Source organism: Lygodium microphyllum, chromosome 7 (assembly GCF_053477565.2).
Source record: "Lygodium microphyllum isolate KBCC chromosome 7, Lygodium_microphyllum_v1.1.10, whole genome shotgun sequence".
NCBI lineage: Eukaryota > Viridiplantae > Streptophyta > Polypodiopsida > Schizaeales > Lygodiaceae > Lygodium > Lygodium microphyllum.
Window position 1 is genome coordinate 157,696,187 of NC_141141.1, and position 15,279 is coordinate 157,711,465.

Genomic DNA, 15,279 nt, shown 5'->3' on the forward strand with positions numbered 1-15,279 from the left:
ATGTGAATATTTTCTTTAAAATGTATTTAATTTTTTTTCTCTCTAACATCTCAAAAATTTAGTAAAATTGAAAAATATTTATTTGATGTCTCCATTAAATATATATTTTTAATGCGTATGCATAATTGTCTATTTATAAAAACTCTTATTTTCACTCAAAATGATGAGTTTTTGAATTTTAGAAAATAGTAAACCTTATCTGAAAATTCTTAGAAAAATTCAACAAACTTTATCATAAAATCTATCAAAAAATATCAAACTTAATAAATATTCATTCTACAATTTTATAAAAATTTCCAAATGTAAATTTAGAGTAGTTTTCGAGTATTTTAAGTGTTTTTTTATTTTTTTTAATTAAATCAAAGATCAATAAATATCAATAACAATTCAAAGTGAGAAACTAGGATTTGGTGCATTGTATAAAAAGTTTAAACTTAAAAAGTTTTAAAATCATACCATTCATTTTTCTTAAACAAAGTGAGACACTTACTTGGTAATTGGCGGGTCATGCTCACAACTTGGAAATCGTGTCTTTGCAGTCGGCCAAGAAATTTAGTCTGTTATGCTTTACTTACGAATCTTGTGGCTTGCACCCTAAATTGTGATCTATATCCATGATAATGGCCTCTAGCTTCTTCTCCCATGGAAACTAGGATTTTGGAGGTCTTGTAGTCAAAGCTTAATTTCAAAGGTTTAAAAAGAGAAGAGGGTATTTTCTTCCTCACGATTGTGAAGGCATCCCAATGGAGGACATGGGAGACCACAATGGAGGGATTTTCCACATGTGAAAATTTATTTCCACGATTAAGAAGATTTGTGCTTTCAATCACTCCATGCCTGAATGAGAATGGCTTTGATTTGTGAGATAGCCCTCATGGAATGATGGCACCTATGTTCTTAGAAATGAGATGATCAGGACAATGATGGTGAGGATGATTATGGTAGTGTTGGAGAAGAAGCCGATGATAATATGCAACAAGGTGATGGTTCTTTCTCTCGTCTCTTTCTTCAACAAAATGAAGGTAATGATCTTGAAGATAGAGGCGTTGATCATCAAGATTTCCTCTCTCTTGTCCCCTACCAAGCATCTCTTTCTTCATGCCGTGCATGTGTGTGTGTGTGTGTGTGTGTGTGTGTGTGTGTGTGTGTGTGTGTGTGTGTGTGTGTGTGTGTGTGTGTGTGTGTGTGTGTGTGTGTGTGTGTGTGTGTGTGTGTGTGTGTGTGTGTGTGTGTGTGTGTGTGTGTGTGTGTGTGTGTGTGTGTGTGTGTGTGTGTGTGTGTGTGTGTGTGTGTGTGTGTGTGTGTGTGTGTGTGTGTGTGTGCGCGTGCGTGCATGCATGCGTGTGTGCATGTGTGTGTGTGTGTGTGTGTGTGTGTGTGTGTGTGTGTGTGTGTGTGTGTGTGTGTGTGTGTGTGTGTGTGTGTGTGTGTGTGTGTGTGTGTGTGTGTGTGTGTGTGTGTGTGTGTGTGTGTGTGTGTGTGTGTGTGTGTGTGTGTGTGTGTGTGTGTGTGTGTGTGTGTGTGTGTGTGTGTGTGTGTGTGTGTGTGTGTGTGTGTGTGTGTGTGTGTGTGTGTGTGCGTGCTCTATAGATTGGGGTTGTTTATCATCATGTTGTCGTCGCCCTTATTGCCCATTGTCTTCATGATCATCATCTTGGTCTCCATCACCTTATGTTCATCGTGATGACCATCGCCTAGAGACCAAAAGGCTCCTATTCATTGCTTGTTTCATTATTGCATTGGCTTGCACCATTTCTGTTGATCAGGGTGATCATTTAGGCAGCCCTACTAGTTATATCAATTGCACTAATTGTCATCACAATTGGGGCATCGCTAGTGCTAACTAATTATCATTGTGGTTGGGGTATCATTGGTGTTGATTGTCCTCACCATTGCTTGGTAACTTGTTATCATAATCATGATATGCAATTTGTCGAGCAAGGCATGGCATCCTTGGTGTTGGATTGATTGTTGCATCTATTTGCTTGGGTTTGGCAGAAGTCAAATAGCTAATCAATGAGAGGTGCAACTCTCCAATTAGTAAGTGTAATGCATTGATTGGTAGTTGGCGCAACATGGACTTCACACTATCATAGCTTCGATAATAACTATGAATAGCAATCATCTCTTGGAGTAGTAGATGAGTTTTCCAACAAACAAAGTTTTCATTGATCATCGAACACAATAGGTACAGGGTTGTGGTCAATCCTGTCCATCATCTCCTCCTTCCTACATCCTCCACTCTCTTTCTCTCTCACATTCCAAAAATGATAGCACCCTCTCTCTTCTTGGCACCTTCTCCCATCACGTGCATGAAACGGCCTCTCAATGTTTTTATCAATTCTTTCTTGTTTTCTAATTTTTATTTAAAACCTCACCACTATAAATGCTATAATCATCTCCCCTTTAATCAATGCAAATCATAGGTGTATGTTAATCTAATTGGATATCGTTGATTCTCATCCATACATCATCAAATATCATCAAACATAATCACATATATCTCCAAATGTATGTATATAGTTTCATCAAGTAGGTCATTTGGTTTTTTTTTTAACACTCTTATGAGCTTTCAGGCTTATATCTAGAAATGCAACTCCTTTTCTACCCTATAAATATGTCTATCATATATACAATATGGGCACAAAAATTGCCAATCCTTGAAATCATCAGTGATTAAAATAACACATCTAATAGTTGTAATTCGATTCATTTCCCCTACTACTGCTTAGATGATACTTGACTATAATTCTAAACCATTTATGGTTATACTATAATTAATGGATTCTATATAATACTTTCCTAAGTCCACTCTCCTTCCTAGTACGAAATTCCTTTGCATCAGAAATTCAAAATTTCCCACTTGCTGAACTGTAGAGACATGTCCTCCAAAGATAACAACTACGAACACCGCATGTGCATAGAATTGATATAAAATTTGGTAATAATGTATCAATTGTATACAATTTTGTTAAAAAAATTTGCAATATTTGGCATGTTTTTAGGTGTTTTCAAACACCTAAAGAAAAATATAGTCTCATGAGCAAAAATTTGAGATGTAAGCCAAACACTAGTAGAAACATGAGAATTCTTAATGTAGAATTTTTTTTGTGGGGATTTTGATCATTTCAAGGGCCCTATATGAGCTTATGAACGTATTTTGATCATTTTTTAGCACAAACATGATCCCATTCTAAGCTTGAGAGTGAAGCCTATGGGCTTTTTTGTGGTATAGTTTGATTGGACCCTACAGTGCACACATGACCAATCCAACTAGGGTAAAGCTAATGGACTTTTTTTAGGGTTAGACTTCTCCTGCACATGCCATCCAACTAGATTACACCACCAAAAAGACCATAACTTTCACTCCAAAGCTTTAGAATGAGCTTTCTAAGCTCATCACTTGCCTTAATGATTAGAATCCTCACCCCAAAAAAAAAAATCAACATTTTTTTTTATATTTCTATCAATGTTTATCCCCCTACATCTCAAAATTTGGCTCATGAAACTATATTTTTCTCTAAGTAATTAGTTTTATTAGCTCAAACAATTATCCTTTCCTCCAGGTAATTGATATCATTACTGCATAGAGGAAATAGGAGTTTATGTAGAAGCCTTAGAGAACCCTAGCATAGGGAAATTTATATTGAAGGAAAAACTATCAATGCATAGGAATTCCCATTGAGTAGTTTTTTCAATTATAAAATTAGAAAAAACTTGTTGCTTTGCCAATCATATAGTATTCTTCTTCTCAAATAGGTCACATTTTTAAGGAGAATTTAAGAGCTTTAAGGAGATTGATAAGGCTAAATATTTTATTATACAGTCCATGACTTTGATTTACTATCCATTTAAGAGGAGGGTCAACTTACCAAATGAGGGTTGTAAAGAAAACACTATATAAGCTTCTTGAAGATTGCAAAATGACATTGTTCATTCCATAAATATAAGTATGAGTTGTATGGATTCTATTTTGGATTTTTGTGCTTCTTGGCCTACAAAGAAGGGCCAAGTGACCCAATTGGACTTCTCAAATTAGAAGTTAACCTATATGCTACAACAGGAATAGATTTTTAAGCATATTGCATGTGGGGTACATGTTGCATCTATTCCTAGTTTCAAATGTTCTTCACTTGTCCATACTATTTTGTATAGTATTAAGAAGAGAACAGTGGATATGTAATAGGGATCTTGGGGAAAAAATCTTTTGAGTATATCAATTTGCTAGATGGAGGAGTGTTGGTGGAAATTTGCATATCATTTTGTATTCTCATGTTTGCTACTTGAGATTGTTATATTTGTTCACATATAGCATTCACAATTACATTACTATATGGTCTACATTGGATCTAGGTCAATTTCAAAGTTTATATTTTTTTATTTACCCTATTTGTGGATGTTTTTTCTCATTGAAGTAAAATGGAGGTCCTAGAGGAGAAGAAGATAGCAACCACACCATTTGGATGATAGAGCCCCTAAAGATCTTGACATTTGAGAGGAGATAAGAGTTGATGCGGAAGCCTCAGAGGACTCTATCATAGAGGTCAATCATATTGGAGATAAAATTGTCATTAAAGAGTAATCTCTAGCTAATTTGTTTTTCTTCCAATTCAACAAAATTTTAGCTTAACCCACAAAAATCTTCAACACACCATTCAAGCACAAAACATGTCATGTCAAACATTTTATACTGCTATGAGGAGTTCCAAAGCTTTAAGGAAATCATGGAGAAAAAGTCGTAATAGGGTCAAAGACTTTTATCCACTATCCATTTTAAGAAAGATTCAACAACCAAAGGAGAATTGTAAAGAAAATACCATAAAAGCTTCCTCAAGATTGTAGAGCAATATTAGATTGTTCATTCTATAAATTGAACTGTAAGTTGTATGAATTCTATTTTGGGTTTGTATGCTTCTTGGCCTATTGAGAAGAGATGGTCAGCCCAACTAAACTTCATATATTGGAATCCAACTACAAGAGGATTGAAGATGTTTAACAAGCAATCAACAATTAGGTCCCAAAGATCCTGGAACTTGAGCACTTTATTTCATGAGTCTCAACCAAGTCATGAAGTTTGGCAATTAAAATGAGTCTTGTTGCTAAAAGCATTCTTAGTCGTAGCAATTAGAGTGTGGTGTTGAGTGACAAATAGTGAGGGTAGGGATGGGCGACATGGACATTAACGAGTTCCCACCCATTGACCAAGAGGAGACTATGTTAAGGAAATGTGCCATAGAAAACATTAAAGATGTAAAGTTGATGGATGAAGGGGAGAAAAAAGGCATCCCAAAGGCTAGTGAGTGACTCACTCAAGCAATTTTTCCTTCGTTAGGCTTAGAAAGAAGTTTCTTGTACTAAATGATATCGAGGAACTCACAAGGCTTAGGGAGGACTACTACATGGGTATATTACAAGTTTTGTGGAAAGGATGTTGTGGATGACTCTAATGAACAATTCTCCTTCTCAAATACCAATACCATACATTATTTTAAAGTTTGTGAAATAAAAGAAGGTTGCTTGATTGAATTCTCCACAAAGTAATGTGATTAAAATCTACACACTCTTATTATACTAATGAAAATTTTCATGCTCAATATTTGGATCTTTTTCTATGTTTCTTCAGCTTATTGCAAGCTTTAGCATGCTAGCATATCCTCTAGTTATAATGGAAAACATCCTTGCTTGGTAGTGGATTTCTCAATGTCTAGGCATCCATACTAACAATGGTCCTTAATTATCAACAAATGGTATTCCATGCCCCAAGCCTTCTCTATTGTGTCTACTTGGTGTCCTTGCTACCTATAAGATCCCAAACCTATGCTTTCCTTTTGTTTCTTCCCTTCTTTGAGCTTCTATAAGTGCACCTTCAATTATTACAACTATTTCTTTTTTTTAATTGTCTTACTTGCTTGTTGTTGAATATATACATTCCTCCCAAGCATTATGGTGTTGATAAGCATTTGCCTCACATTATGAATGGCGGTCTCATGTTGAGAGTACAAATAATTAAAGTATCAAAGTTTCCTAATATTTTCATCTCCAAGAAACCTAATTGTATCCTAAAGTGTACATAATTTAGATGGTTCATCTATTAACAAATTTGTTCAATGTAACCGTCCATCTACCTAGACATTAATATGTTTCTTGCCTTCATCTCTAAATCTTCTGGCTTCAACTTGATTAGTAAGAACATTATTATTATTTTCTCTCCATATTGAATATGGTTCTTTCACCAGTGTGTAAATATGACTATTTCCTATTTGATGAAGCTTCATCCATGTTTCCTCTAGGAGGAGAAAAACCTATGATTTTCAACATTATTTTATACATTATGAATACAAACAAAAATTTAAAAGAGAATTAAAAGGTAAACAAAAACCTCCTTGAGGCAATAGTCACCTTCATTCACAAAAAATGAGTATTATCGATAATCCTAATAACAACTTTAAGTATTTCCCTATGCTCCATTCAAGTGCTTCACAAATCCCTTATGGGAAGAGAGAGAGAGGCTTGTAATAATCAAATATATATTCATTAGGACCTCTAAAACTACTACAAATACAAGTATAAATAAAGGATTTTGATGTCATTATCCCAAACAGTACCTCAATCAATTTCTTACCTCTTGCAATCCAAATGATATCTCAAGCTTGTTCCAGTGGCATGTACAAATACACAGAAAGGGAAGAGAAAGAGAGAGAAATTGTAAGAGAAAAAAGAAGACAAAGAGAAAGGCAAATGCAAATGCAAATATATCTAAAAAGTATACTCCTTATATTCGATACCTTAATAGGTTTCTTGCTTTTGCAATCCAAACAGTACATTGGACTTGTTCTGATGGCGTATACAAATATAAGAGACAGAAATGGTGAGAAAAATAAATGAGAAATGAGAGAGAAATAGCATACACAAGAGAAAGAGAAGGATACCTTATCCTTAGTTCAATGGCATACACAAATAGGAGAGAAATAAGTATTATGTGAAGAGAAAGTAGACAAAGAAGAAGAAGAAAGGGCAGACAACAATAATAAAAGAACAAGTCATAATCAAATTTTTGGGGGAATAGGTGTGTTGTTTCGACATCCTAGTCAAAAAAAATTTGGGAATGGGACTAAAAGTATGAAAGGAAATAAAAGAGAGGCATGCAATCACTATTTAATGCTAATTTGCTTCTAAAATTAAAGGAAAGCTAGCCATTAATAAGATGTCCTTCTTCATCTATTTTTATCTAGTTAAAATATGGTTAAGAGTTAACCAATATCCTTAGATGGATTGTTTGGCCTCAAAATTTTTCCTAATTTGACATGTATTACACATGAAACAAGGTAAAAGAGTGCTTGACAAGCTTCTTGATTGACATGTAGTCACTTTGAATGTAGTGATCGATGCAGAATATGCTCCATTTAGGGAGGGTGATAAAGCAGTAAATTTTTTCAAACAACTGCAAAATGAGCACCCCTCTAACTATGCAATCGTATTTCTTTGCACCTCAAAAGCATGTGATAGCATAACAACCATTAGGGGCAACAAATCCACAATGAGACTATCAAATAGGGATTGTGGTACTATACTTTGTAATGTTTTAGTGAATATCTATGTTGACTATGATATACACTTTAAAGAATTAGAAATCCTTGATCAACTTTTTGTTCTAGGTTTAGTCTCTTGGAATGTCCTAGTCACATGGCCTTTCCAACGAGTAGAACTTGTAGTTGGGCTCATCTATGGTGAGATGAGAGATAAGGGTTTGATTGACAAGCAAGGATGATGAGAAAGCTAACTTATTTGATCATGATAGTGATGATGGATACCCTGACTTCTTGTTGATAGGTTAAGTCCAGAGATCTTAACTACTTAGCATACAAATGTCCCCCAACTAAAAAGCCAAGGTATTATTTTCTTCATATTTTTGAAATTGGCCATTCAAAGAAGTCATGGATTTCTTCACCAATCTTGCTATCTTTATATCCATTGTTCTTAATTGGTTTTCCAATATGATTGATACTCATTTGTATTGTAGGATTTAGCCCATTGCTAGGAAATTGGACAAAATACCTTATTTCCTTTGTCTTTTCGAAACATCATAGTACTAAGGCATTGCCTATTTGCACCCAATTTTTTCGTTATTGCAAATCAATAAGTAAAGATTAAAAGCTTAGACTTTTTTCTTCTCTTTTCTTGTTCCCTTTACTCATACACCGTGTATCACATAATGTTCTTGGCCCACTAAAGGATCCCAAAAAAAGACATACACTAAGCGCCATGTTTGAATTCCATAACTTATGACTTAACACTAAGGGATATTATTGTTGATGTAGTCACATTATTGCCCAAGCTATTTATAGACTATAATTTAATGCCGAACTATACTAAGTTTGTGTCTATTTTATACATCTCACTTTGGCATAAAGAGACAAAGATTAACTTATGGTTATACTATAAGTATGGTATTAGCAACCCACGAATTGACACTTACAAAATATTATGTTTATATAGTCATATTTATTACTATAGTTATAGATTACAACCATTTATCACACACACACACACAAAGATAAGGAGACTTCATTTTGATATCCAAGTACTATAGCTTATGATCTACATTTGTGTCTGTCCAAAGTCTTACTTAGCACAAAGACACAAAGATTACGAGATACCTACACTAAGCATAACTTCTAGATTCTGTATCTTTATAAGTTGACACCAAGGAATATTGTATTGTCATATCATTACTGAAGCTAGTTTTACCTAATGGAGAGAGAGAGAGAGAGAGAGAGAGAGAGAGAGATGTGTGTGTGTGTGTGTGTGTGTGTGTGTGTGTGTGTGTGTGATTTCATCTAGATGTCCAAGTTAATTGTAGCTTGTAATCTAGCTTTGTATTTATGTCAAAAGTCTTGTTTCGCACAAAGAGAGAAGTTATTGCATGCATGCACTAAGCATGATCTCTAGGTCCCACATCTTTATGAGTTGACACTAAGGGACTATAGAATCATATGGTTGCCCAAGAAACTCAAAGATTTCACATTACCTTATGGTTTCACTAAGAATGATGTTCATGTGCCACATCTTACAACTTGGTACTAAGAGATACAATTCTAGTCATGTCTAATGACCAAGTTAGATGTAGCTTGTAATCCAATCCAATCAATGCACGTTCAACACACACACACACACACACACACACACACACACACACACACACAAAAGTTAGTTACAACTTCTAAACTTGAACCAATGTCACAAACCAAAGGTACCACCACCAAGAGAAAATGGAAGTGATGAGGTAAAAATCATTGACAAAAAACAAGAGACATTTAGGTGATAAGATTGATCAACTTTTACAATGTAAGCCTAATTTGACTATCAACACATTTACCCATGGAGTTATTTTCCTACAAAAAAGATGCATTTATGTATTTTGAGATTTACTTTGCTTTCATTATCCAATCTTTGCTCAATTAACATGGCTGGAATATCCACCATAGTTTTTTAAAAAGTTAAGATTCTATATCTTTGTTTACCTTATAAACTAATTGCAAGTATATTGTTGCTTTCAAAAAGTTCATCTTAATTCTTAAAAGTCTAAATTGAGACTTATAGTTACATATTCCATAGCATAAAACGCATATAGATTTTTTAAGTAGTCCTTGCTATCATTACTATGTAGGCACTTGTAAGTATAATATAAAGACTAGATTGTCATCTATGATACATCATTTCTACCAATTCCCTTCATTGATTAGCTAATTAACAAGGTGTAGATGCTGCATGGACCTTGCTAAGCTAAACAGACTATTGTTAGCCTGTATTTACATTAGTTGACATATTCATTCAATTTACACTTTGAGAAGCAGTGACCAAAAAATAGTTTACACTTCAAGTGTCTACTTTGACACGACCCTTGCACTAACCTTTGCATGTGATGCTACAATAGGTACCCAATAGTTCCTCCAAAATTGATATCCTTTTCAACCTTTCCATCAATTTATCCAATGCATTATGTGAAACAATATTAGTACAATTTTTTTAACTAAAGATAATTTCACATTTAGTGTATATGCCAATAGAAGTGTGGGGATAAGTGGGAGATGGTGTCCTTCCAAGTTTTGAATTACTCTTTACCAGACAACTCGTCTTTTTTCAATTGGTTACTATTTATCTTTCAATCCCATTTTGGTCTCATTTCATTACAAAGGCCTATAAACAGCGGAATGTCTCGTGTGATTGAGATGCCAGCTTTATTGTTAAATTCTCGTATTCATCCTAGATCTGCTATTGGCTCATCCTAATCTGTTATTAGTTCATGTTATTCCTGGTATAAATTAACATTTGCTGTAGGATCTGACAAGATTTTTATGGCGGGTATTAGTTAAATCTGGCCCTAGTCTCCCTAAATGGCTAGTGTTGCTGTGAGCTTCATAGCTGTCCACTCCCACTCCATGCAAATCCCAGGAAGTTCCAATGTCCTCATGTTCAAGTAATGCCAAATACGCATGAACTCGCAAAGCTGTAAGATTTTGAGCACTGTTTTATGGCCACCTTTTGATACTAAAGAAACAAAATTACAAGACGAGAGGGGATAGAGTATTCTCCTCTTGCTTATCATGTACAAGAGCATACAAATATGCTCTGACAGTTACTAATATGAGTGCCTCGTCAAAACACTCATCAAAAAACTTAGTGTATTACACTGAGCCATATGATAAAGCCACAGTCAAGGGTCACAATGCCTACATTTTCACCATGCCTCACATACCACTTGTTTGTTATTCAAACTTTCTGTACAGAGCAGCTCTCTTTCACAGAACTGCTTTCCCAAACCTTATTTGTGGAGGGAAAAGATGCATTATCAACATTCAGTGTAAGAACTTCATCTTGTATGGAAAACCATTGACAAGGCATCATTCAACATCCCTAAACCTCCCCCAACCAAGCTAAAGTACACACTTGCCTGCAGAAGCAGCTCGTTCTCCACCCTGTACCTTGACTGAGCTGCACTGAAATTCTCATTCTGGTTTATCAACTCAGATCGCTTTACTTGGCATCCATACTAGAGCATCATAATCTGGCTGTCAACTCAGATCATCTTCTTTGGTATCAATACTTTGGGCATGAACGAGCCAACAGACAATTAGAATATGGGTAGATGAGATTGCAATTTGCACCTATGGTAAGAATCTCATTGTAACAGTAGGAAATAATTGGGAAAGATACTCGGCATTTGCCCAATCAGGATAAGATGTGTTCAAACACATTCTCTACATTTCCATCATACTGTGCAAGAAGCTGAATTGCATCACCACGAGGCAGAGCCATCCATTCCTGACAACACAAACTCAAATATAAATCACATACACTGGCAAATCTTATAATTACAACATGCACACAGTGCCTGTCACATGCAAACTACATCATTCACACATGCATGCCCTTAGAATAAGGACTAAAGCAAGGAGGAAAAATGGCTCACGTGCACGTGCGCATGCACACACACATACACAATGTACATAAGCACGGGGGGGGGGGGGGGGGGAGTGGGTGGGTGGGGAGGGGGGATGAGGGAGGAGGGAGGAGGGAGGGAGGGGGTGGCAGAAGGTGGTTGGGATGGACAGACCATGACTGTCAAAATTGAGCCATCATCGAAAAGAGCCCCATCCCTGTTTGAACCGGATTGCTGGGGCAAATTCCCATCAGTGGATCTAGTGCCACCCTTATTCCCGCTTGTCTGAGAACCAGCTGCACCATTAGTTTCAGAGCTAGCAGTCTGCCAGACAGTCCCTAGGCCAGTAGAGTCTATATCCTTTAACTCATCAATCTTTAAGATATTTGCAAAAGGGTCCGAACACATCTGCATCTTGAACCACTCTGTGTGCGTGTGTAGCACTGCTCTCATTAACTTCATGAGCAGTGGCTCAGTGATCCCAAGGTTCGCACCAACCGCATCCTACATTAAGGGTTTTATCAGCTTTGCTCTATCTTACCATGAAACGGTAATTAAATGGAATGATTGAATTGGAAAATGAGACACTACAGAGCACGCCATTTGCAATTATGCATTGAGGGAGCAATGTGTCTCTTGTACCACTTTGAATTTTCCAAACTAAGAACTTAAACCTGAAGAATTACCTGAAGTTTAGAGGCTAAAACAGGCAGAGCAATTGACTTTGTATGGGCATCCTCCAGAGGCCGAGCTAAAGCTAGAACCGTTTCCTTCAGTGGCTTTAACAAGTCACTGTGTTTAGCAGCAAGAGGGGCCATATCAGAACGAGCTACACGAAGTGCTTCTAGACAATTTCCCATTTCCACCAGCTTCAAGAATTCCACCTGTGAGGAAGAATTAAAACCACACATTTCATCTAAACCATATGTCCATAAAAAGAGCTTAGTAGCAACAAACGCTGTGACTACCTGCTTCAATTGAAACAATAAATGTGGATGATGCTCAAAGAAGTTTGGAGTCAAGCGTTTTATTTCCTGGATGACTTCATCAATCATTCCATCAGATGCTAATGCCCGTATCTCAAGTGCTATCCCATACTTCTTACTTTCACAATGCTGCAGTGTGAAAAGAAGCCAGTTTGCACTTCAGGAGTGAACCTAACTTCTAAAATGATCCCTGAAAGTAAAATCGCATGCCACACTGTAAACGTGGGGAATTAAGGCCTTACCTTTATCTCTTCAGCTAAGTTTTTAGTCTCATTGTTTTCCTGAACAAGCGATGATGCAACTTTCTGATCTTCAGCAGTTCCACTTACAGCCATCAATGTGGGTCGCCTTTTCCATCTTCTATGAGAAATACTGTTCTGTATTATTTGCCGGACAAGATTGTGCTTCTTCGAAATGACAAACTGATCATCATAGGAAGATCCAGTGGTGCTGCAATGGCTCTCACTTGCATTGCAACAATCAGCTTGAGCTGGCTCACTGGCTGCACCGTACTGTGATAGGGAATCCACCTGGTCCTTCATTGTCACTTCTTCTGCATCTGCATGAGCATGGAACCGCTCCTGCACAGTTTCCAGACCTGACTCACACTTGAGTTGTCCAGAAGTGTTCATAATTTCTGAGCTTTCCGCTTCATCACTGATTTCTGGCACAATGACACAGCTCTGGGTATCTGTACTCAGACTTGGAGTTCTGTCGCAATCAATCAGACCTCTGTACACACAGTAGTCGTGTACAAGCTCATCTAAAAATCCAGAGTCCAACTTCATCCGGCTAACCTCATTCTGTTAAGAAATTAAAAGAGGACAAAATGAAGTCTAAGAAATGAGACTTAAAAGTGAGAACATCTTCAACGAATTGAAAGGAATGCTACTAAACCTAAAATATTGGCACTATGTAGTTAAAAGTTAAGAAAGCATCACATTATAAAGAAAGAAAGAGGGGATCATGGATCCAAAGAACAGAACACATGTTTACCTTAAATGCTGTCACCAAGTCACCACCTGTATATCTTAAACTATCCACAGCCCCTTGCCTCTGCAAATCCACTGCATGTGCTAAAGCTTGCACGTCACTCTAATACAGCACATACCAAGCATGCCACATGGGCTTAGTATTATCATATCTTAATGGTTAGGGCAAAGGGACTGGCATGAGAATATCTTCAGTTAAATAAGAACATGAAGGTCAAAAGAACTACTCACCTCTATAAAATTTGGGGCCTCTATTAAGTAGTCATGAGGAGTTGCAGGAGGATCCTTCTCTTTACCAAGAAGCATATCTGCAGCATTAATTATTGGTGATGTCACGCCTTGACGAAAACAATAGCTGTTGTGAGTACTGAAAAGACACAAATATGTGAGTGTACTTGTAAGAAGGCAAAATTGTGAGTTAGACTGAAAGTACTACAAATAGAAAGGTATTTAAACATACTTTAGAAGATAGCGCAGATTAAGTGAAAGAAGTGGATCATATGCATGCAGCTTTGCTCTCAAGACAGATGCAACTGTAGCAGCCAACTCTTTTCGTGTTGTTGCAGACCACTGACAGGAACATGTCAGACACAACTTGTGAGATTTACATTCTTTGCACACTTCAAAATCTTTCAAGCAAATCAGAAGAGAGTAAATGGCAGGTCAAACTTTAACTTAGTCCTTTACCTCTCACTTGGGTATTTGTTTAAGGACTCTTAACATAAATGGATTCCATAGTTGCGTCAACTGGCCCTTAAGGTACATGGCTCCAGTGGTTCTGGATTGGTTCCAAACCAATGTTGATGGTGTTTGACTTGATTTCTAGGGCAGATTTGCTATACGCACTGTGTTATTCTGGATTGTTTTCTGTGTCTATGGTGTGCTGAGGGTGTCTAGACTGCCTTTTTTGTTGCAAGTACTATATTGGTGCCTATATTATAGAGTGGGTAGTACATGTCACTATAAGGTATTCAATTGAGCTAGGGTTGAGTCTCTGGTCTATGAAGTTGTTACATATTTGCAGCAAGATCTGTCTATATTTCTGTTTTTTTGGTGAAGTGACAAGTTATTATAAAGCCCAGTTAGTTTTCTGCTGTCATAATTAGTGTCTCTACAAAGGATCCCTTTGATTCAATTGGTGGAGAACAATCATGCTACTTACAACTTCCCTTAATGATAGATTTAGGTCATGGATCAACTTGGTATGACCCCCTATGCAGATGGTACATTACAGAAGTACACAAGCCTGGCTTGCCACCAAGGCAAAGGCATAGTGAGCAGCTATTGAATTTTGCCCCCACTACTCAAATGGTACCTGTTGATTTCACCTCTTGTGGCCCATTATGGTCCGCTAATTATGAAGAATTCAAAAAGTAAGTTCTGTGGAGCAGCCAAAGGGATTTTAGACTCTAAGATTTCAGAATGGTGTTCATGGATTGTGGAAGGCATTGATTCTGCAAGTTCATGGCATTCTTTATCACTTTGCTGCTGATTTTCTTCATTGTTTCATTATGATTGATATAGGCCCTTTGGTAAGAGACTATTCAGTACACTCATGGTTTTTAACACTGCAAAAGCATTGCTGCGGGTTCTTATCTGCATTCCATATGTCTGCAGTCTAATTGCATGGCTTTGCCTACTCCCATGGATACCAAGGTCAAGTTATGCCTTGATAATGTTTCTGAGTTGGTGGATGCAACTTTGTATTGGCAAGTTGTTGTCTCTTTCCTTCACTTAGCAAACAGACATTTCATTTTCTGAGTGTGCTTGGTCAGTTCTCTCTTTTGTACCTTGACGTTATCATAGGCAGGCTGGCATGAGCGAGTTGCAGTATTTAGGGGCACCTGTATACTTTGATTCA

At 36.8% G+C, this 15,279-nt stretch overlaps 1 protein-coding gene across 4 annotated transcripts in view; it reads right to left on the reverse strand.

Annotated features, from left to right (window-relative positions):
• Nucleotides 1-10,494: 10,494 nt before the first annotated feature.
• Nucleotides 10,495-15,279, reverse strand: part of LOC148034135 (Ran-binding protein in the microtubule-organising centre protein) — a 43,858-nt gene continuing 39,073 nt past the window's right edge. For all 4 annotated transcript variants that reach the window (XM_087682173.1, XM_087682170.1, XM_087682172.1 and 1 more), the window contains exons 5-12: nt 13,879-13,988; nt 13,650-13,785; nt 13,423-13,521; nt 12,669-13,229; nt 12,409-12,555; nt 12,127-12,324; nt 11,615-11,944; nt 10,495-11,322 (exon numbers count right to left, since the gene is read on the reverse strand). In XM_087682173.1, the coding sequence (XP_087538299.1) occupies nt 11,230-11,322; nt 11,615-11,944; nt 12,127-12,324; nt 12,409-12,555; nt 12,669-13,229; nt 13,423-13,521; nt 13,650-13,785; nt 13,879-13,988 (1,674 nt within the window). In that variant the 3' untranslated portion in view covers nt 10,495-11,229. The remainder of the gene's footprint in view (nt 11,323-11,614; nt 11,945-12,126; nt 12,325-12,408; nt 12,556-12,668; nt 13,230-13,422; nt 13,522-13,649; nt 13,786-13,878; nt 13,989-15,279) is intronic.